The sequence below is a fragment of the Mus pahari genome, chromosome 16 (assembly GCF_900095145.1).
Source record: "Mus pahari chromosome 16, PAHARI_EIJ_v1.1, whole genome shotgun sequence".
Classification (NCBI taxonomy): domain Eukaryota; kingdom Metazoa; phylum Chordata; class Mammalia; order Rodentia; family Muridae; genus Mus; species Mus pahari.
Genome location: NC_034605.1, coordinates 36,383,683 through 36,405,750, shown reverse-complemented (window position 1 = coordinate 36,405,750; position 22,068 = coordinate 36,383,683). Strand labels below are relative to the sequence as shown.

Genomic DNA, 22,068 nt, shown 5'->3' with positions numbered 1-22,068 from the left:
GGTGGAGAGGTCACTTGAATTCTGGCAAGCTGGGCAGAGGGGCCAGGGCTCACAGACAGAGAATAAGCTAAGGAAAGGAGAAATATAAAAGTAAGAGGAGATTAGTCATTTCAAAGTTATTTTTCTGATAAGCCAGTGACTGGGAGATAGAAAATTAAATAGCTGGCTAGGGTTTGGACCCATATTCTCCTCCCAAGTTCCATGTGGTAAAAAGGCTTAGTCATCAGCCTGTGGCACAACTGAGAGTTGACAGAACCTTTAGTGCAAAACAGTTTTTGGAGAAATCTGGGTCATTGCTAGTGGGGCTATTATGTCCTGAAAGGGCTGTTGGATCCCTGAACCTCTTCCCCTCCTTAAGCTTCCTAGCCAGTGGCAGGGGGTGGGGGAAGCAGCTTACTACACCGTACACACTGACTGCCATGATGCTCTCCCACACCACAGGCTCCCAAATGACTGAAACAATCAACTATGGGTCCAGATATCTGAAACTCTGAGCCACAATGGGCCAATTCTTCAAGTACAGTGTTGTTGGTGCTGTTGCTATTTTTATAGTTGTTAATGTTTTCATTGTTATTATTGTTGGTGCTGCTTACTGTGGTTGCTGTTGTTATTGCTGTAGCTGTTGTTCTTTCACGGATTCTTCCCAAGAGAGAAAGCTGACTTACTTTTGTAAGAATCAAAGCAGAGGGATCTGTGTGGACTTAGAAAGTTTGACTTTTATCGTTCTCTCTGATTTGTCTAAAGTTCCAATGATAGATTTGGCTTGCTATCTTCAATTACTGTGACAGATTCCATCTAAGTTTTTCATCTGCTCTATTAGATATGGGGATTGAAGGAAGTCTCTGGTGAGTAAATTTCTGGATGAATGTGTATTACTGGCATGGGTGTAGCCGTGAGTGGAGGACTCCAATGCCTCAGCCCCATGCTAATGACAAAGCCTTACATGGATGAGGCACAGAGGGATAGCAGGGCCTTCCTTAGGGTGTCTGAGTACAAACATGACACCAGACTCCACTGTCTCAAAAAACTAGAGCTACTGCTTCCTCATCCTGGCTGATTACAGCCAGAGACTCCTTGCCTACAGAGACCTCCTATCTACCGTAGCCATCCTCCCCATGTGCTATACATAATAAACATACTGGGATTCTCGGTTGCCACAGTTGTAGGTATAGCTCCACACCCGACTGGACACCAGGTTTTCTGAACATCTGTCTATGTCTATGTCCTGTCTTCATTCCCTTGCAGCCCCTAGGATGGGTCTCTGGACTCAGGCCATTCAGGTAGAGGGAATAAGGACCCATACCAAGAACTTAGACTCCTCCAAAAGCAGCGACCTGAAATTTTATTAATTACTAAGTTGTAAGGAGAACTTTCTACTCTTTCTCATGGCGAATACTTTCCACTCTAACCTCTGGACTCTGTAAATACTCTCTGTACTTCCAATTCTACAAGTATTTTCTACACTTAATGTTTCTGTTTAAAAACAGGCCACATGTAATATTCATGAAAAAGGCTGTGTTTCCCATGGTGGTACACAGGCACAGCACTAAGCAAGTCCCCTATGTCAAGACAAGAAACCTGAGCCCCTTGACAAGTCACCTGTGCCTGAGGGCTTTGTTGTGGGAAATATTTTTTTTAAAAAAAGGCACCTCCTGCTCTATACCCTGCTTCTCTCTGCTCCTGTGGTCTCCCTGCCTCTGCCTCTAGCATATCCCCGGTGGTACAGTCTTCCCAGCTCCTGTTCGCCCGCCTCAGAGCCACTATCTCCTGAGATCTATAGACAACAAAGCTGCCTTCCTCCAAAAACCTCGTCTGACTGAAGACTCCTGAGACACAAGCTGAGATCCAGAGACATGCCCTGAACCCCACAGAAGACAGACTTGGGACCTTCCAGCTACAGATGAACTCTCTTGCCAAAGCCAAATGGCTACTGAACTTGGGGGAAGTTACATGACAGTAAGGGAAACATGTCTATCTAGATTAATTAATTGCTGTTCAAAATTGATGTTATTACCCTCAAATTATACAACCCATGGAACAATTAATTGATTCTATAATCTCTCGCCCTCCCACCCTTAACCCTCCTTAATACTCTCCTTAGCTGTGTTACTCCTCTAGCCTATATGTTTTCTTCTGATACTTCAACCCCACCCAAAATTTTCACCACAAATGACACAATCACTCTAGTGGCCCCACCCCTTTTTTAAAAAGTAAAAGGGGGAGTGGTGGGGCCGTGAAAGGCCACCTGTTTTGGTTGAATGAGGCTTGCTCCAGAGACCCAGTAGAAAACTCTACAAGGGACAGAACAGTGAGCCATGTTCCCAGTGCCTGATACCACAGAACCCCCAACTCTATAATTCTGTGAGTATAAGTCACACAGACAATGTCCCAAGCTCCTGACATTCTGGCTAGACCTCCACCCCCACAGTTTCCTGGCAATAGCCAGGTATGCTCCTCCCCACAGTTACCTGGAAACAACAAGGTAGCCCAGCCCACTATAAAAGGAGCTGCTTGGCCCCTCCTCACTCTCTTAAACTCTCACCTTTTTTACTCTCATCTCTAGCCCTCCTTCTCTCTCTCTCCCTTCTCCCCCTCTCTCCACGTGGCCATGGCCAGCCTCTCTCTTAGTTTTACCTTCTCTCTTTCTCCCTGACTTTCTACCATAAAGTTCTAAAACCATAGACCATCTCTACTCAACAAAGCCTGCTGTACTTGAACGATGGGATAGGCTTTCCCCTAAAGAGCTGCATCTAACCTCCCACTGGAAGGGAACAAGGACTCTCACCTGCATGGGAACCACCCAGCACCCCCTCTCTCCCTGCCCTCTCCTTTCTTTGGCCCCAACGATGACTGAGCCACCCCCAGGGCCTCCATTTGGTTCTCAGCTCTTCTGAGGTGTCCAGAAGTGTCTGGGATGCCCGAGACTGAGAACCTGTTATCTCTGGCCTCCATAAGGCACAGAGACCTTGGACTGCCCCTTGTCCACCCCCCAGCGGGCTGGGTTCTGTGACACCCACCCAGGGCCATGTGGAAAGTGTGCGGCAGTCCTCCGGCATCTGCCCGCCCAGAGCACCGGAACTCTGGAGAGAAGCAGGTTTTCTCCCATTCCCTTTATTCCCCCATGCCCACTGTCCCACAGTTTGTATTCTTTCTGTTTCATTCTCTTCTATTGCTTTAACTAGTATTTTCAACAACACACTTGAACAAGTGGACACCTTTGTCATATTTCTGGGTTTTGTGTTTTGTTTCACCCACAATTATCATAATATTATTTATATGTTCTTCAGATACAGTCTTTATTATGTTCCTATTTCATTATGTTTCTTTTATTTTGTGGTTCTTCAGCACTTTTATCATGAATGGATGTTGATTTTTGACTGAAAGCCCTTTCTGCATTTGTCAAGATGACCATATGATCATGAGTCCATTTATAACATGTGTTACATTCATTGATTTAATACATGTAAATATATTGAGCCATCTCTCCTAGTTTGCTTTCTATTGCTGTGATAAAACACTGACCAAAAACAATATGGAGAGGAGAGGGTTTACTTCAGTTCACATGGTACAGACCATCACGAAGGGAAGCCAGAGCTGCAGCTCAAGAGAGGAACCTGGAGACAGGAAACAAGACAAGAACTATGGGGAGTGCTGCTTACGGGCTTGATCCCCAGGTTTGACTAAGCTTATACAATCCAGGGCAACTTGATCAGGGATAGCGTGTTTCATAGTGCTCTGGGCCTTCTACATTAGTCCTTAATCAAGAAAATGTCCCATCAACAAGCTCATAAGCCTATCTGATGGGAGGAATTACTTAGCCGAAGTTCCCAGACTATGCTAGCTGGTGTAACGTTGACAGAAACTAAGCAAAATGGTACTCCCAAATCTCTGGAACAAACCTACTTAGCTATAATAAATTAACTCCTTGATATTTTCTTGAAGTCAGTTTGCAAGCTTTTGCTGAGGTATTTTGTTTGCTTGCTTGCTTGGTTTTTGTTTTGGTCACCTATGTTCAGGGAAATTGGTTTATAATTTTCTATTTGTGGGTGTTTTTTTTTTTTCAGTTGTATCACATTTTGACATCAAGATAATTCTAGCTTCATGAAAAAATTTGGTAGAGTGTCTTCCTGTCTTATTTTATGTAATAGTTTGAAGAATGTTGGCCATTCATATTTAAAATTCTGAAAAACTAAGAAATGATTTAACTTGGCCCTGAACTTTTATTTTACTAAGGTATTTTTTAAACATTATCATTTATAATGATGCGATTGAATTACTTATATTATTTTGACTTAATTTTGTTAGATTATATGTATCTGGAAATTCATTGATATCTTTTTCATTTTCCAATTTAGTGGAATATGTTTTCAAAGTATGTTCTCATGATTTTCTGAGTTTCATTAGTACTGTTGGAATGGATCATTTTCATCCCTAACTTTATGAGTTGGATCTTCTCTTTTGGTTATTTTGGCTAAGAATTTGTTGGCATAATTTGTCTTGTCAAAGAATCAACTCTTGATTTTATTATTTCTTTTTTGTTTTGTTTCTATATTAAACTGTACCTTGATCTATTTCTTTCCATGTATTGATTTGGGTTTTTTTCTTGTTTTTCCAAAGGCTTACTATGCATCATTATATTATATTGGAATCTCTCTGATTTTTTAAATATTTGTGCTTATAACCAGGAACTTCCCTCCTAGGGCTACTATTATTATACCCACTAGGTTAATATGTTAATTTTTATTACCTTATTCTTGATTTCTTTAGTGACTCATTCACCATTCAGTAGCACGTTGTTTAACCTCCTTGAATTTGTTTATGTTGTATAGTTTTTTGTTGCTGTTGATTTGTAATTTTTTTCTACTGAAAACAAACTATAAAGCCTTATTTCAATTTTGTTTTCTTTGATAAAACTCAATATGCGTTCCAATATATGATCTATTTTAGAAAAAGCTCCATGAATGCATTCAGTTTGGATGGAGTCACAGGCTAAAGCTATATTCTTTATAATAAGTTGGGAATATTACACTCAATACTGATTTGGTTCTGTGAATCATACTATGAAATTATCAAAACAGAGAGGGGTTTATAAGAAGCCTCCTAAGTGCTGTTTGGCAAGCATTACAAATTTTGGAAGTTTTTTTTAGGACTGGGCCCTTTAACATTGACATCTTCTGACTTCAAGTGGTGAATATCTACATGGAATCAAGAATTGATTTGGGAGTGGAAATGATGTAAATTCAGTATTCATGTATGAACATCTCAAAAAATAAAAATTAAATTAAAAATAATTGAATGTTGTTAAAATAAAAAAATTCACCACCTATAACAATAAAAGGTCTTTTTTCCATATAAGCTATCAGTGGTGATAACTAAACACATTCTAAGTGTCACATTAGCCAAGATCTCAGCACCTGCCTTGTTGAGATCCATTAGAAGTGCTAGAGAATCCCAATGATGTCCTCTCCTCTCTTTAGGAAAAGCACTCACCTGAAAAAGATCCCAAAAGCACTGTGAGGTTTTCCCTACAGTTCCCTAATATGGGTGAGGGCTCACTGGTTAAAATTGTCTCCTTAGTTCCACTGGGTCCTTCATGATTTAACAGAGAGGTGACCTCACTTTGGAACATTTAGAGCAAAGCAATGTGATACAGCTAGAAGGAGGCATAGAGTCTAGTGTCAGCTTTAATGGAGTGACATGTGCTGTGCATGGGTAGCCAGCTACGCTCCAAAAATGCCACTCTGATAAGAATAATGTAGTTACTGCTGCCTAAGCACAGGCTCTCATGGAATCTGGTGCCAGGAAGTCTGTATTCCTGGATTCATGAGCCAAAATCTTAAGCCTAAATGAAAGTATTGATGTATGTGAAGATGAGACCTCTGAGAGGTGACTAAGATCAGATAAGATCATGGGTTGGATCACCCATGATGTTATAAGAAGAAAAAGAAAATGATGTGCGATCCAAGTTCACAAGTCTAGTCTACTCTCTTCCAGATGCTGCCCTCTGCCCCCCTGGTGAAGCCATGAAAAGACACCATGAGAAGTTGGAGCCATACTCTTAGACTTCCCACCCTCTAGGATCATGAAGGGAAACTCCTGTTATTTATAAGTTACCCAGACTGTGGGACTCTGAAATACTAATGGGAAACAGAGTAAGACATGGGAAAGGGCACATCTAATAAGCAGACCCTTCTAACTGTCAGTAAGAGACTCTACAGGAAAGTGATGCACAGAGCTGGACATGAGGGAAACTCAAGGGCATAATTATAAAGGGGACAGCAGTGCAACTGAAAGCTCACTGAGGCCATCTGATGCAGAGAGGCAGGAAGAGGTTGGCTGGCTCCAAATCACTGCTGTGTTTAGCCCTACATACTTGCAGGCACACTTTTGCCCTGGCCTGCCTCAATACACCAAACCTTTACTTAAGCTGCCTCTGTATGTACAGAGACACTACCACAGCAAGGCTTTCCACTACAGGGTTTCCCTGTACCTGATACAACTGAAACACTATATTATGTCAGGCCAAAAGGGGTGAGGCATGCAGATCCATCTGTCCTGGAAATAAGCAATTTTTTTTTGAAAAGTCTCATTCAACACTAATAAGCCAAGGCATATTCATGGTTCATGGTGAGGGTTTTGTTTCCCAAAGTTGAGGTAAGAAGGACCTTGCATGATGGGTGTGGAAGCTATCCTATTTCTCTTCCTCATCCATGGTGGAAGGGGATGCAGAGCCAGTGGGTCTTAGAGCATGACAGGAGGTCTTAGGGAAGCTGCTTGCCAACGCTGCTCTCAGAAGCTTTCACTACCCATGGAAAAGTCATTTGACTACAGAGTCACAGCTTAATTCTCACATAGAAGGCCTCTTTGTGCTCCCAGATGCAACCACCACCAAGCCTATATCTGCCAAGCTAAGGACAATCACAAGTGGTACAAGCCAGAACTTCCCTTCCCCCTACCCCTTCCCTGGCTCCATGCTAGACTCTGTCCCCAGCCCTCGGCCCCAAACTCTTGTCTCTTCCAAGACACCCAGAGGTGCCTGGATGTCCGAGAGTCAGAGAACCCCCTCGGTCCTAGCCTTATTGCAGGCCCGGGGACTTCCAACTAGCTCTGACATCCTGCCCTGTTGGCAGCACAGGCAGCTTGGGATAAGCTCAGTCAAACTCCTGGCCGTCTGTCTCCCCAAGTGGTCATTCCCAGAGGCAGGGAAGGCACAGACACACTGAACCCAGGACATATGCTCATGCATAAGAGTATATCCTGGCTTTGCTTCTCATTTTCAGGATCTCATGGACTCCTATTACTTTACTTCCTGACTTTCCCTAACAAGATTAACTTCCTGATAGGAAATTAATGTTGTATGTGAATTTTCCTGATTATTAACAGAGTTAATAATTTAATCTGATTCATGGGAATCTATTTATTTGTGCATGTGCATTCCATGGTGTATACTGTGAAGTCAGAGGATAACTTGTTAGTATCAGTTTTCTTCTTCTACTATGCCAGGTTCAGAAATAGAACTCAAGTTGTCAGGCATGGCATGAAGCATATCCCCCCACCCCCAGAGTCATCTCTGAGTGACCTAATTACAGAACATTTAATCTCTTCTTCTTTGTTTCCTGCTCATTTCTCATATTTGTGTTTCATTCTTGTGGTAATATGTGGCGTGGTGAGATGCGCACAGGCAGCCTGGTCTCTGATGGCGCACAGGCTTTGAACCCTGGGGATCTGACAGGTGACTTAATACCTGCAAGGAACAGGAGATGTTCGGCCAGGGCCCTTGGACCCCTGACTCCTGTTTCAGCTACAGCCTCCCACAGCCCCCTGCAGAGTGATGTGTGGCCACCAGTTCAGTAGGGCAAAACCCCAAGTTCCTGGTATTCTGTCTGGACTCCAACCACACAGTTACCTGGCAACAGCCAGGTATTCCCAGCCCAATATAAAAGGGACTGCTAGACCCCTCCTCACTCTCTTACTCTTGCCTCTCATTCTCTTGCTCCCCCTCTCTTCACATTTGTGTCCCCCCTCTCTCCAAGTGTCCATGGCTAGCTTCTACTTCTCTACTCTCTCCCTCTCTCTACCTTTCTACAATAAATGCCTTAAAACCATGGACTTCATCTTCTCGTTGGAATCTGCCATGCTGGACCAATGAAGCAGGTCTCCCCTTGAATAGGCTCATCCTGAGGCCTCCCTGTGCTCCCAGCAGCAGCTTATGGCAACCCAAGCTACCACCAACCAAGCCAAGGACTCAAGGTTGTGGGACCCAGCCTTAGCTCTCTCCTCCTGCCCACCCTCGGGTCCCCACTCAATTCTCAGCACTTTCGAAACATCTAGTGGCATACACAGTGTCCAAGAGCCTGAGAACTGCTCATTGCTGGCCTCTGTGTAGACTCTGGGACCACAAGCCAACTCTGGCAGTTCCACAGAAACCTCAGAATGTGCTACCCCACAACAGAGCAGGTCTGTGGCTTCTCACAGCCTAATGCCCACCAGGCAGTGGAGTGGAGTGCACCAGTCAGACATCCCACGTCCTGCCACATCCAGTGGCCTCAGTCCTCAGCTGGATGTAGAACTCATTTTTAACCCATTTAACCTTCAATATACTTACTGAGTAACTTCTATCCTACCCCACTTGTTGAAACGCTGCTTTTCCTACTTATTGATCAATACTTCATGGTTCAAAGCAATTACAAGTACTGGGACAACTGGATGTTAATAAATAAAGATCAGGCTCCTAAACCATTCCACATATGGAATTTAATTTAAACTGGAACAGTGACCTAAATATATAAGTCATAATCCATGAAAGCCTTGGAGGAAAACATAGGGGCAGTCATTTCTGCACTTGACTTTAGTAGTAAGATTCTTAGCTGCAGCACGGATACCTCATGATCAGAACAGTAATAAATAAGAAGAATGTCATTGGGAAAAAAAGCAATATGTGTATATCAAAGGACATTATCAAGAAAGCAAAGAGGCAGTCTATATAAAATGTCCAAAATAGATAAAGCTACAGAGACAGAGAGAAGGTTGGTGGTTATAAAGACAGAGGGAGGAAGAGTGGAGAGCCACTGCTTGATGGTTAAACAATGTGTTTGAAAGGGGGTGAGGATAAGATCACAGCATGGCACTGATGTTTTCCTATAAATTGTTGACTCTATACATAAGAATAATGGCATTAAAACCTGAAAAAGACACAATAGCAGCTATTATCTAACCATTAATGAAATTTTACACTCTCTCTTTAAATGTTTACTTATTTTTTTAAATTTTTACTTGTTTGTGCATAACTGAAAGAGGATACGTGCATATGCAGGATGCTGGAGCCAGTAGAAGCCAAAGAAAGGAATCAAGTCATGGATAGGAACTGGCATTTCCAGAGGTTGTAAGCAGCCATGTGAGTGGTGGGAAATGTCCCTGTGTCCTCTGCAAAAGCAGCAACCTTTCCTAGAGTCTGTGCCTTCTCTCCAGCTCCATTATAGCATTCTTGCACAGTGAAGTCAGTTCTAACCGGCTATACATTACTGGTTAGGCTATCAATCGGTAGCATAGCAGAAGGTATATGGCATCATTAGACATAACCTGGCAAAGGGTACAGATGCATTCAAGACAGGGAGAGCTGAATGCAGGCATTATAAGATCAGGCTGAGAAGAAGGAAGCGTCTTCATCTTAGAACATGACTTCCCCCTACTTGCCCATCCTGACAGAGCTGTAGGAGTGGTAGGGATACTGAGGAGAGAACTCGCCCCGTGTAGTACATGTGTCTTTATGGAGACGAGAACCTGCCACAGAAGAGGATGCTGTTTGTTTTGTTGTGCCTGATGAAGAAAAGGAAGGGGTGGTCAGCACAGAATGTTGGGACAGAAGAGGCGCAGCAAAATTCTATGATGGCAGAGGCTGCTGCAGCCTCCGTGCCTTCCTCATTGATCTCCACTACACTCTGGTGAGCAAACTTGGACACACACAGATTTCTTTCTGGAGACATTCCTGATAAGTCAGCCTTGTCCTCTTGGAAGACATCCACCACTCCCAAGCGCTGAAACAGAGACTCCATGTCATAATCCTCTTGGAGCTTAAATTTTGGAAGGAAAACCTCAACATCGGTGCTCTTCATAAAGTCTGCTTCGGTCCAGGCTGTTAACTTCTCAAAAGTGAGATTGTTTTCCACCTGACAAAGAAGGATTTGAGAATTTCAGATTCACTTCTGAGGTCTTTCTCAGAACCACAGAGCATTCCTATTCACAGTACCTTCTAATACCATTCAAGATACACTTCTTATTCACATAAAAAGGCACTGTGACATTCCACTGTCCTGCTAACATGTATGTATCTTCCCTGATGAGCATGGCTGACAAGCAGCCCAGGGATAGAAAGACCTGGTTGTCCTCCCCAAAATCACTTTGGAGACATCATTTATTCTGACCAGTGTCCAGGCAATAATGGTTTAGGTTGTGTTTGATTTTGTTTTCTGGAACTAGATTTTGTTTCAAAGATAGCGAATCACTGCTGCTAAAATAAAAAAAAAAAAATCAAAACTCTGAAAGAAATTAACTCTTGTTATGAGCCACACCAGAAGGGAAGTCAATCCAGGGTAGAATTCGTGTGTTTGGTGAGCTGTTGTGGCTTGAATGTGAAATTCCACCCAAAGGTTCATAGCAGACCCTTGTTTTGAAGCATGTGGTAACATTTTGGGAGGCAGCTAAATTATTTTTTTTTTTTAGCTGAATGAAGGTCATAGTTGCTGGAGAAGTTTCTTAGAAGCTCATCTTTGGCCCTATGTGTCCTTTCTCCTCCCTACACTTGCTGTTAACTGAAAGATCTGTATTCCCTTCGATGTGCATTTGCCACCATACCAACCAGTGATGGAACAGGTAACTGAAATGAATGCTCTGAAACTATGAGCCTATATAAATCCTTCCTGCCCTAGGTTATTCACGTCAGGTATTTTGTCAGTGGTGAAACACTAGTAATATCCTAGAGAAACTATGTCACAGTTAGGGAGATGGATGCTGAGAATGATGGAGCTGGTCTGCTTACAAAGACCCCTTAGGTCATGCACAATCTACTGCTCACACACCATGGGAAATCCTGCCACAAGGAAGACCAAAAACTGTTATAATGACCTGCCTGACTCTGCTCTCCCCAGCTGCACCCCTCCTCTTCCTATTTGTTAGGTCAAAGTGCAACAGTTCTTCTGTGCATGTTGTCAGCTATTGAATACAATACTGACAAAGATCATGACATGGATTATATTTATGGAGGAAGACTATTTTCCAAGCACTGTGCCATGTTTACCATTTCAGATGCCCAGATTTCATCCTATTAGGTAGCTATTGCCCATTCTAGTGATAAATTTATGTTATATGGCAAGGGCACAAAGCCTACAATGGGAGTCTTGGGCACAGCGTCGAGCCCAAAGCCCAGTGCCAACACACACAACTCAATGCTGGGTCTGTGAGTACCACACACTCAACTGGTACTAGACAAAATAAAATCATTTAGTTCTGTTCTAATGACAAAGGACACCAGGGACACTGGATTCTTTTCGAAGACATTTAGAGTGATAAATACTGTGGACTCTTCTGGCTCACCTTGCTGAGGTCCACACCCTCATCTGGGAGCAGGACCACGAAACTCAGCTCCATTCCTTCATATGGCATCACCAGCACTTGTGCCTGCACCTCCTTCACATAGGCGAGGTTATATGTGTCTTCACGACACATCATCTGCACTGGCCTTTTCTCATCCTGAACACAGAAATACATGACATAAAACATATTACTGAGAGTGGTCAGGGTTTCCAAATAAGCTGCTGTTAATTTCAGGGCTCACAATAAAATTTTTAGCACTCACAATGTAAGCAATATTCATGTTTCAGTGACTGCTTAGACAATGTCTGCCCTCGTCTTCCTGATTTCATTGAAAATATTGAAGGTACGTAGATATGGGACCATCTCTGTTAAGGTGTGTCCTATGTGGTAATACACCATGCCAAATAGCAACTTGGGGAGGAAAGAATTTATTTCATAATACAACTCTCAGGTCACATCCATAACTGGGGGAATTCAGAGCTGGAACTAGGCTGAAGCCATGAAGGAATATTACTTATGGGCATCTCCCCAGTGTTTTCTCAGCGTGTTTTCCTAACTCAGGACTACCTGCCTAGTTTTGGCACCACACACAACATTCTGGTCCTTCCTCCAGCAACCATTAATTGAGAACATGACCAGCAGATTTGCCTTCAGAAGAACTTATGGAGTCAATTTCTCAATTTAGAATTCTTTTTTTTTAGCTTGTGCCAACTACACACACACACACACACACACACACACACACACACACACACACACACACACACCAAGAACAAAAAATAATCAGAATAGGAGCTATCTGCTGAAAGTCAATTGTGTTATCTAGGAAAAAACCATAGCATTCACATATTAATATTCTAAAGCCTTAGACTTGTTTTTAAATATTCCACAAACACTCATGTCTCAAAGTCTTTTTCCCCAGATAGCTACTACCAAGAGCTACTCAAACTTTTCAGAGGTAGGAATTAATGGAAGAAAGCTAAATATTTGAAAGGGAGTTCTCCTGAAGGCACTCTAGCCCCTTTGTGTTTCTCTCTTTTGCTTCCCGAGTACTGTGCTGTAAACTAGCCTTCACCACGTATTTCTGCCAGTCTGTGCTATACCATCACAACCTGGAATGATTGGGCCAGTGGACCACAAATGAAACTTAGAACCATGAGCCAACATAAACATTTCCAACTTAAACATACTTTTAAGTTGTTTGTTTCAGAGAGTGTGTTGCACTAATGGAAAGATAACTAACACATCTGATGCAGGATTTTTATAATTTAATGTAGTCAACAATCATGTCTAAGGAAACAGTATAGTCAATTACGAGTAACAGGAAAAATATCATAAAATAGACTGGAACATTTTCATAGTGCTGTGATGGGCCTATGGAGGGATGCATTCTCTCAGAAAACAGCTATAGCTGTCTCCTGAGAGGCTCTGCCAGAGCCTGCTCACAGCCAACCCTTGGACTGAGCACAGGGTCCCCAGTGGAAGAGTTAGAGAAAGGACTGAAGTAGCTGAAGGGATTTACAACCCCATTGGAAGAACAACAATATCAATCAACCAGACCCTCTTGAGCTCCTAGGGACTAAACCACCAACCAAAGAGTACACATGGTGGGACCCATGGCTCCAGCCACATATGTAGCAGAGGATGGCCTTCTCCAGCATCAATGGGAGGAGAGGCCCTTGGTCCTGTGAATGCTCAATGCCCCAGTGTAGGGGAATACCAGGGCAGGGAGGCAGGAGTGGGTGGGTGGATGGGTGAGGGAACACCCTCATAGAAACAGGGGGAGGGGATAGGAGGTTTCTGGGGGAAGGCAAACCTGGAAAGGAGATAAAATTTGAAATGTAAATAAAGAAAATATTCAATATTAAACAAACAACCAAAAGTCTGACAACAGGACAACAGGAGCACACAGGCTCAAAGGTTCATGAAAAACTCTTAAACCATCACAAAGCAGAAAGATCCAGAACACAGACACTCACAGGCTTAGGGCAGAGCTGCATTCTGATATCCCATCAGAGAGAGGGAAGGGAAATCCCAAGTTAAATTACTTCAGATGGGAACCACATGGACATGTTTCTACGTGACTCAGTCTGACAACCCGTCACAAAGCAGAAAATTCTTCTCAACCCATTAAAAGCTAGGGGAGCATCAGGAAAGAACTTCATATATCTCTTTGTCCTTTATGCCAGCAGGTTCAGTTCTAGTAGTCAATCAGTAATGTTCAAACTTTTAAAGTGGTTCAATAATGTGTGAAGATTTTGATTATAGTGGTAAAATAAACATAAAAATTTACTACAGACCATTCAAAATAAAGATTAAATTCCCAAGTTAAAAACAAGTCATTCTTTTACAAACATTTTTAGAGTACTGTTAATAAAAAGAGAATGGGGAGGCAGGTGGATTTCTGAGTTCGGGGCCAGCCTGGTCTACAAAGTGAGTTCCAGGACAGCCAGAGCTATACAGAGAAACCTTGTCTCGAAAAACCAAAAAAAAAAAAAAAAGAGAATGGGAAGTNACTATTCATAAAGTTCCTGAATGCATTAAATTATATCTTATAGGTATTGAGTAAATTATTCTAATATCTACTTTAATTCAAGTTATATTCTAATTCAGACTGAGATCTCATTCACTGTTTTAAATATTAGAAGACTATAAATACTACTTAATAATGATAAATTGACCAGTAATTTAAAATGTTTATCTTAATTAAAACATTATTTATTATATAAATGCTTATACATTCCTTTCTACTCTGCCTCATACTCCATACATGTTTTATACTACATTAGCACCTATGTTTTTGATTTCTTGAACTCAAAGGAAAATGTAGTTTCTAAAATGAGGTAGAGACAGAGGTTTTTATAAGAAATGATCCAAAGTAGCATGAGCCACTGATAGACGGTAAAAATCACACAGACAGCACATATTCCTTATTTCTATCATTCTTCTATGGAGTTTAAGCTTTCATTAAGAAATATAAGTCTCAAACGTTTTTTTGTGAGTTCTTGATTTCATTATTTCTAGTCTGAAAGTGAAGGCCAGCACCCTGCACAGGATATGCAGTCTCTACCACTGAGCCATGAGCTACACAAGCACAGTCAAGGCTTTCCATTCAATCTCTTCATCACACTGGCATGTAGGTTTAGATGCTGTTCCTTATGTCATCTACTTTAAAAGATATTTCCACTGTACATACTTTGAGAAACTGTGGATGCCACTTTCCTTTGAAATATAAGGGAATTGTCCTTTGAATTCTGGGAGCTGTTTCTTACCTTGTTTATTTTAAAGGGCATGTCCATTGTGTACTCTTTGTTAAATGGTTGATGCCACTTTCCTTTGAAATATAAGGCATTGACAAGAACCAGCCTGGTCTCTGAATTGATGGAGCCAACTGACAACAACTCTGGAATTTTACCTATTGAGAAAGCAGAGACTTCATATGCATAAAAATATAAATCTAAGCATCACGTTTTCCTATTTGCTGAATTTGGATAAGCCTACTAAAAATAATTCGAAAGAAAGCACTAACGCCCACGTTTGCCTCGAGGCCATGCACACTGGAGGAACATCCTCAGGTGAGGATGGTGAGAGTCTTGTAGGTCCCTCAAGGAAAGTAGGTTTGGGCAAAGCAGAAAAAGAGATTTCAGGATGGTGAACAAACCAATCAGAAAATGTGGGAGGGAACCATGGCTACCCCCTGGGGTGGCTACTGTTGGTTACCATCTTAATTGGTTCTGGAATCAAACAAAGGACAGGGCTCTGGTCTGTGAGGACATTTCCCAGAAAGAGTAAGTAATAGACAGGACCCTCCCTCTGGTGGGCAGCACAGTGCTGTGCTGCCAGATACAAAGGTCTGGGACAGAAGCGGCCTGCTTTTGTCTGCCTGCCTTTAGTTCTTGCTGGTGAGTACACAGTGCCTGCCATTTTTAGCTGACAATTGATTTGGCCATCAAGAGGACACAGACTAGTGGCTCTGCAGAATCCTCTAGGCCTTCCATGCCAGACTTGGCCTGCAAAGGGCTCCATTCTCCTAGATCCAGCAGCTACCAGATACTCAGTCTCTCCACACGCAGGTGGTCACTATCCATTCAGCCTGTATTGTGTATGCAAATCTATTGAATTCCTTCTATATCCCCATCATTCTCTTCCTCCAGTGAACCCTTACTAATACACTAATGTTAAATACACAGTCTCATCTAGTACTCCATGGTCATTCCCAGGTCTGACATACCACAACATGTCAGAAACTCAAAGTCAGAAAGAAACTAGTGGAGGAGGTATGACTATTCTACACTTTGGAGTGCTGTTCATTCCTATAAGAGAAAACGTGGATAAAGGGACAAAATCCCTTTTTCTCTATTAGTGGGTAGCCTTTCCCTGATCAAGGCAATCCTTGCTAATTTACAACATCAAGATCACACAAGAGGCAAAACTCTAACAAGAAATGTGCCAATAATTGATGAGTATAAGATCCTCATTCTTTACTCTCTGTCCGTCAGCAGAAGAAAGAATGTGCCTAGTGATAGAGAGGGATCTGAATGGTTCAAATATCAGACAATGATCCCAAAGACCAATGCTGGAACCTGTCATCTCTGAAATAAAAACAAATCAAGTTCAACCCCAAATGGAAAGCTCTTTCAGGTTAATGTAACTGAGCAGCTGGCAGGGTCCTCAAAGGCAATCAAGTCTAATTCTGTCAAATGTAAGTAACCAATCGGAAGCAGGAACTGTGGAAGCAGAAAAAGCAGTCTCCTTCAGAGGTAAAGGTGGTGACAGCTAAGACAACACAGACTGTGGAAAGAAGCAGCCCTAGAGCAGGATTATGGGGAAGGTCTATCCATGAATCTCCTTTTCAGAGATGGTGGAGTCACACGACCTATGAATGCTGCAAACCACTTCTAATGTAAACTGTTAGACTGGAAATCATTTGCATCAGCCCTCTCCTGTGCTAGGTAGATAGACAAACAACTCCGTGTTTCAAATCTAAGTGTCTGAGTAGAACCTCCATGAATTCCCTGAGCTCTAAATTATACCAGGTGGTCTAGATAGCCTGAATGGTATTGACTCTGAAATGGCTGAGATCAGTATGTGGTAGAGAGAAGGGAATGAAGAGAAAGGCAGAGAAGGAAGAAGAGAGAAGGCAGATGGAAAGGACAAGAATGTGGTGTGAGAAGTAACTTGAAATTCTGACCTTTAGTCTGTTTGGAGATCCATGTGTTTATGTGTTGCCTGGACTCCTCTGCTTCTTCAGCAAGGGAGAGCTGCTCCATCTCTGAGTCATAGAAGTGAAGAGAGGACTCCGTATAGGTCTTTGGAGAGAAAATATTCAGGAAGTTTACATTACAAAATGACACTTCAGCAAGCTTTCCAACCTACTGAATACTACGGCATTAAAAACAAAAAGCAAAACTAAAATGAATGTAGATATCACTTTTAAAAAACATCTTTAAGTACTGCAACTTTGCAACTGAGATATGAGTAAATAAAAATTACAAGTAGTCAATTTAAAAATATTTCAAGGTATCATTACAGAATTGTGATATTTGGGGAGGATATTTAGGTGAGTCTCATTATGTAGCCTAAGCTGGCCTAGAACATGTGACCCTCGTGTCTTGACCATCTAAATAAAGGTATTATAGATGTGTAGCCTCACACTGAGTAGAACTAGATCTGTAATTTTCTCAAATTCTCTAGGGTCCTTCTCATAGGATCTCCAACAACTACCTTGCATTCAACTGCTATTATTCTACTGTTACAACTTACTGGGAGGACTTCACAAGTTTTGTCTGCAAAGAGCCTGTTGGCCATGCTAAGAGAGTACTTTCTTTCTGGCTTGTTCAGCTCCCTGAGAAGCCGCTGGAAACCCTGATGGATGTTTTCCTCTTTATTCAAACCAAGTGCCTGGAAAGGAAAAGATGAAACATTATGAGTTCAGTAATAAAACATTTTTTTTTCAAAAGGAAACTGTCAAGGTTAAGAGATGGCTCAGAAAGTAAAGTACATCAGGATTTGAGTTGGAGTCTCAATAAGCATAGAAGATGGGTCCAGTAGTGCATAGAAGTCATCCCAGCACTAGGAGGAGCCTGATGAGAGAGAGAATAAGACACCCAGAACTAACTCCTCCTACCCCCAACAAGAAGTACACAAGGGCACGTACACACACATATAGACACACACATACACATACCCACACACACACATATACATGCTATACATGAGCATACATGCTATACACATACATAAGATCTGTATAAGTGTTTATTAGTGAAGCCAAACCTAGAAAAGACCATGAGGACTAATTAGGAAAAAGCCTCTCTACACATTCATGTCCTCATGGACTATGTTTAGAGATGATGAGAACGAGCACTTATACCTGAAAGGATCTTCATGAGAAAGAAAGTCCTAGCAAAACCACAGGGCAACAGTGATGACTCCCCACTGTGAAGCTGTGTGCTGACATTTCTTTTGTTTGTTTGCTTGCTTGCTTTTTTCTCAGACAAATGGCTCCTGCCTGTCCAGGAACCCTGTGAGGTCAGGAACCCATTCCTAGTATGGAATGCTCTCAGGATGCTTGTTAAACAGTAATGAACCCAATGCCCACTTAGGACATGGACTAGCTCCACACATTTGCCCCCTTTAGTATTTTAGCTGAAGCAAGGCATATCAGACAAAATTAAGAGAAGGAATTATCTTTCCTTGCCAACAAATAATTACAGAGCCTGTTGCTCTAAAACTAAGATAGATCCCAGCAAACTCCCTTTCAAATAATTTCAATATCTTTTTATTTTTTCAAATTGCAGGACTTGAGACTGTACTTAAGTTATAACCCTAAGACGTTCTCCATCTTTAAAAAAAAGAGTCTTTGTTTTTCTGGAACTAATTTGCCGAGGCTAGTCTTGGACTTGGTATCTTCATTCCTCAGTCTCCTTAGTAGCTGTAATTAAAGGCTTGCAACACCCAGTATAGTATGAAATTATTCATGCACCACTGCTAATTAAATTCTAGACAATGTACTGAGAGTTACTCCAAGTTATTACTCAGGAAATCTCATTGCCCTTAAAGAAGTCTTACTGGAGGAGGCTCTGTCCTTCCTCTTTAGCCCCTGCCCCATGAAACAGTGTATGCCTATTCCTACTGTCCCTTCTCAGCAGTTCTTATGCATGTGACACAGGTGTGCTTATGACAGAGAACATACCTGAGATATCTGGATTGCCGTCTGTCCCTTTGCACCCAAGAGGACCATAGCTAGAGCAGAGGAGATGCTCACAGGAGAATAACATACATTTTTGGAAGGGTTGCTTTGACATAGCATCTTCAAAAGATGGATGGCAAAGGTGCCTTTTCCTTCAGACAGAGTATTCATGATGCAGAATCTGGAGGGAAAGGAGATATAAAAATCAACATAGAGCTGAAGGTTCATTGTTCTAAGGCAGGGAAATCTGGGACTATTTCTGGTTGTCATTTCAAAGGTCATAGGTACTTTAAATTAGATTTCAGAAATTCATTCTAGATCACAGTCCTTCCGATTTTAAGGTTATTAGCTAAGTGTTGTCATTGCAGCAGACCAAGCTAGCTTCTTCGCATCTGCACAGGTTGAAGGAAAGATCATCAGGAACACAAACACAAAACACAGCAGAGAGAGGTGGTATTCAGCCTCCTTCCATACAGACCAACTCCTCTCTTCTGAAGAGAAGAGTTTGAAGAAGGAATAGAAGGAAGAAGAGGAAACGAAGAAGAAAACAACCAGGAACGCTGGGTCCTCTTGCCTGACTCAGCAACTCTGTATCCTGGATGCTGCTGGTGAAGACTCCTCCTGTGTTATCCATGAAGAATTAGACGGTACCCTCCCCATTTTCAAGATGCTACAGAAAAGACACTGAGATGCTAAATGAGACCCAAAGACAAGCTAGCATTATTATTGTGTTGTCTATTGGGGAGCATTCCCCTGCAGTAGCTGCTCAGAGGACCTTGCATCAGCTGCAGGCACCCCAGCTGCTTTTCTTTTTTCTTTCTCTTTCTTTCTTTCTTTCTTTCTTTCTTTCTTTCTTTCTTTCTTTCTTTCTTTCTTTCTTTTTTTTCTTTTTTTTCTTTTTTTTTTTTTTTTTTTTTTTTTTTTTTTTTTTTTTTAGGTTTTTTGAGGCAGGGTTTCTCTGTGTAGCCCTGGCTGTCCTGGAAATCACTCTGTAGACCAGGCTGGCCTCAAACTCAGAAATCCGCCTGCCTCTGCCTCCCGAGTGCTGGGATTAAAGGCATAAGCCACCACGCCCGGCCCAGCTGCTTTTCTACTGAGCATGTCTCATCTTCCAGATGGATAGACAGCTTGGCCCAGACTAAGTGACTGCTCCTGACACATTAACCCAGTTCTGAGTCCCTGTGCATCCCATGGCTGGGCTCTCAGTGTTCCAGGGTTCACCTTTGAACCCTGGAAGTATGTTCAGAGTGCTTCCTACTGAGTTAACAGGCAGATCACATAGCCGAGGGAGCCTCAGAACACTCAAACCACACTTCTTCCCATTCCTCAGACAGAAGGACACAGCATCCTGACAGTGTACTTAGATCCTCTGGGTCCTCTCCTTATGACTTCCAGGGTTCTGGAGGAAAGGCGGGACTGCTTTATTTCAATGACTTCCTCTCTGGTTGGTCCCCTCATCTAACTCAGCTTGTCCCTCCTCCTGCATTCCTGCCCTTATGTCATTTTAAAGTTGCTTCTGAATTCTTGAAGTGCAGTTTATTACACCTAGAAGGTCTCCTACCCCATCCCTGTCACTGAGTTCAAATTACTCCCTTTTCCCAATTTCATTGGAACTGGACAGCCTCAGGGCCTCTGCTGTCCCACCCTAGTGTAGCTGCCCCACCCCAGGTCTGCTCATCACTCTTAAGTGTAATCTGTCTCCTACTGACTGCTGGCCGTTCTTCTTCATACACTGGACTCTGGAGCTCTCTGAAGGGAAGGGAGATGTCTGGCACTCTAACAGTAAGCATACTCAGATAAAGGGGGGTATTTGATTACTCAGATAAATTCACTGTCAGCATGGAGTGAATTATTTTATACATGGGAATGAGCAATGCTCAAATTCGGACTAGAGACCCCAGATGTTTAAAAGGTCCGGAAGTGAGAGAGATTACTTTGCAAGATCCACAGGGAGAAGGCAGAGGCTTTCAAATTGCCTAGGTGGTAGGGACAGAGAGGAAGCATAAAAAGATGCCAGTGGAGAGGCTGCCAATATCTTGTGGTCCCCAGACCTGGCTCAGGAGGAACCAACACAGCTTAGAAACCAGTCCTAAGATCTGCATCCCTGCCGTTGGCCAGCTGGAGATCCTAGAGGAGTCACTATTTAAAAAGCTCATCAGACACCACCTCCCAGCTGTCTCTTTCCCTAACTCAGCAGTCTTGTTTTCCCTTCTGGACTAAGCCTATGCCTTGTAAACAAGACCTCTGTGGGTCCCACAGCGCCACCCCAAGAGCCACATGCCCACACCTACCACAGTTGCGACTTCCCAATCCAGCGTTTGCAGCCTTGATGCTCCCAGTAGCCTTTCAGAGCTGCCTGCGGGACTCTGCTCGTCCTATATTCACACAGTACAAGGCGGGGACTTCTGGTTCAGTGCCCCTGCTCAGGGGCGGGGAAGACAGGATGCCTCGGGCTCTGGAGGCCACAGCAGGAAGAGGATGAGTGGGGGTTGGGGAAAAACTGAGTCCTTAGAGAAAGTGAAAGTAGCAGGAGATTTTGCTGTGTGCCAAGGGAGAATGTCGGGGATTTTAATAAATCTCTGGGCCTGTGGGGTGGCAAGTGGTAGATGTGGAGGGTGCCTGGTATCTAAATCCATTTCCACACCCAGCCTCCTCTCCTGACAAACCATTTTCTGGCTTTTTTAACCACTCATGAGCACTTCGTTTAAACAGAGTATGTGATCATGTGTGTGGTCTTTTACTAAACTGGCGTTTCTGAGTCTCAGCCTTAAGTGTTCAAGGTGGCAGTGACCAGTGACCGGGGCACAGGCAAAGACTTGCCACACGATACCATCTGCGGGCATTGGAATATGTTTAAAAAAAAAAAAAATCTCAACTCAAGTGAAACCACCATTCTTGACTTTGCCAGAGAAAGGAATTTCAGAAAGAGACGGTATGAGATAGAGTTGAATTTACTGAGAAGCAAACACAAATATATTTGAAAAGAGTAATACATAAAGGGCAGAAAAGTAGGAAAAGAGAGAATGAGACACACGTAAGGATGCAGGGCTCTCAAGGAGAGCATGGCTTCAGTGACTCAGCAGTAGCTACATGTGTGGCTTTGGTGGCTCTCGGATGCTACATCTTACAAAGTTGCTGAGAAGCCCTCATTCTCCTTTATACTTAATAGAGATGGAGTATTTCTTTGTTTAGTTATTTAAGGACATGCTTTTAAAATGACAAAGAATGAAACTGTGTGAGGCCAAACGCATAAGCAGAACTTCTACATAGGAAGCCTTGGAGGGAAA

The 22,068-nt window shown here is 42.6% G+C and overlaps 1 protein-coding gene across 1 annotated transcript; it reads right to left on the bottom strand.

Annotated features, from left to right (window-relative positions):
- Positions 1 to 8,729: 8,729 nt before the first annotated feature.
- Positions 8,730 to 21,172, bottom strand: LOC110333958 (serpin B9-like). The gene is made up of 7 exons (XM_021215757.2): positions 21,073 to 21,172; positions 18,785 to 18,962; positions 17,353 to 17,490; positions 16,781 to 16,898; positions 14,862 to 15,004; positions 11,590 to 11,745; positions 8,730 to 10,166 (listed from the first exon to the last, which is right to left on the bottom strand). The coding sequence occupies exons 2-7, from the start codon at positions 18,950 to 18,952 to the stop codon at positions 9,765 to 9,767; spliced, it is 1,125 nt and encodes a 374-aa protein (XP_021071416.1). The 5' UTR covers positions 18,953 to 18,962; positions 21,073 to 21,172; the 3' UTR covers positions 8,730 to 9,764.
- Between the last annotated feature and the right edge of the window lie 896 nt (positions 21,173 to 22,068).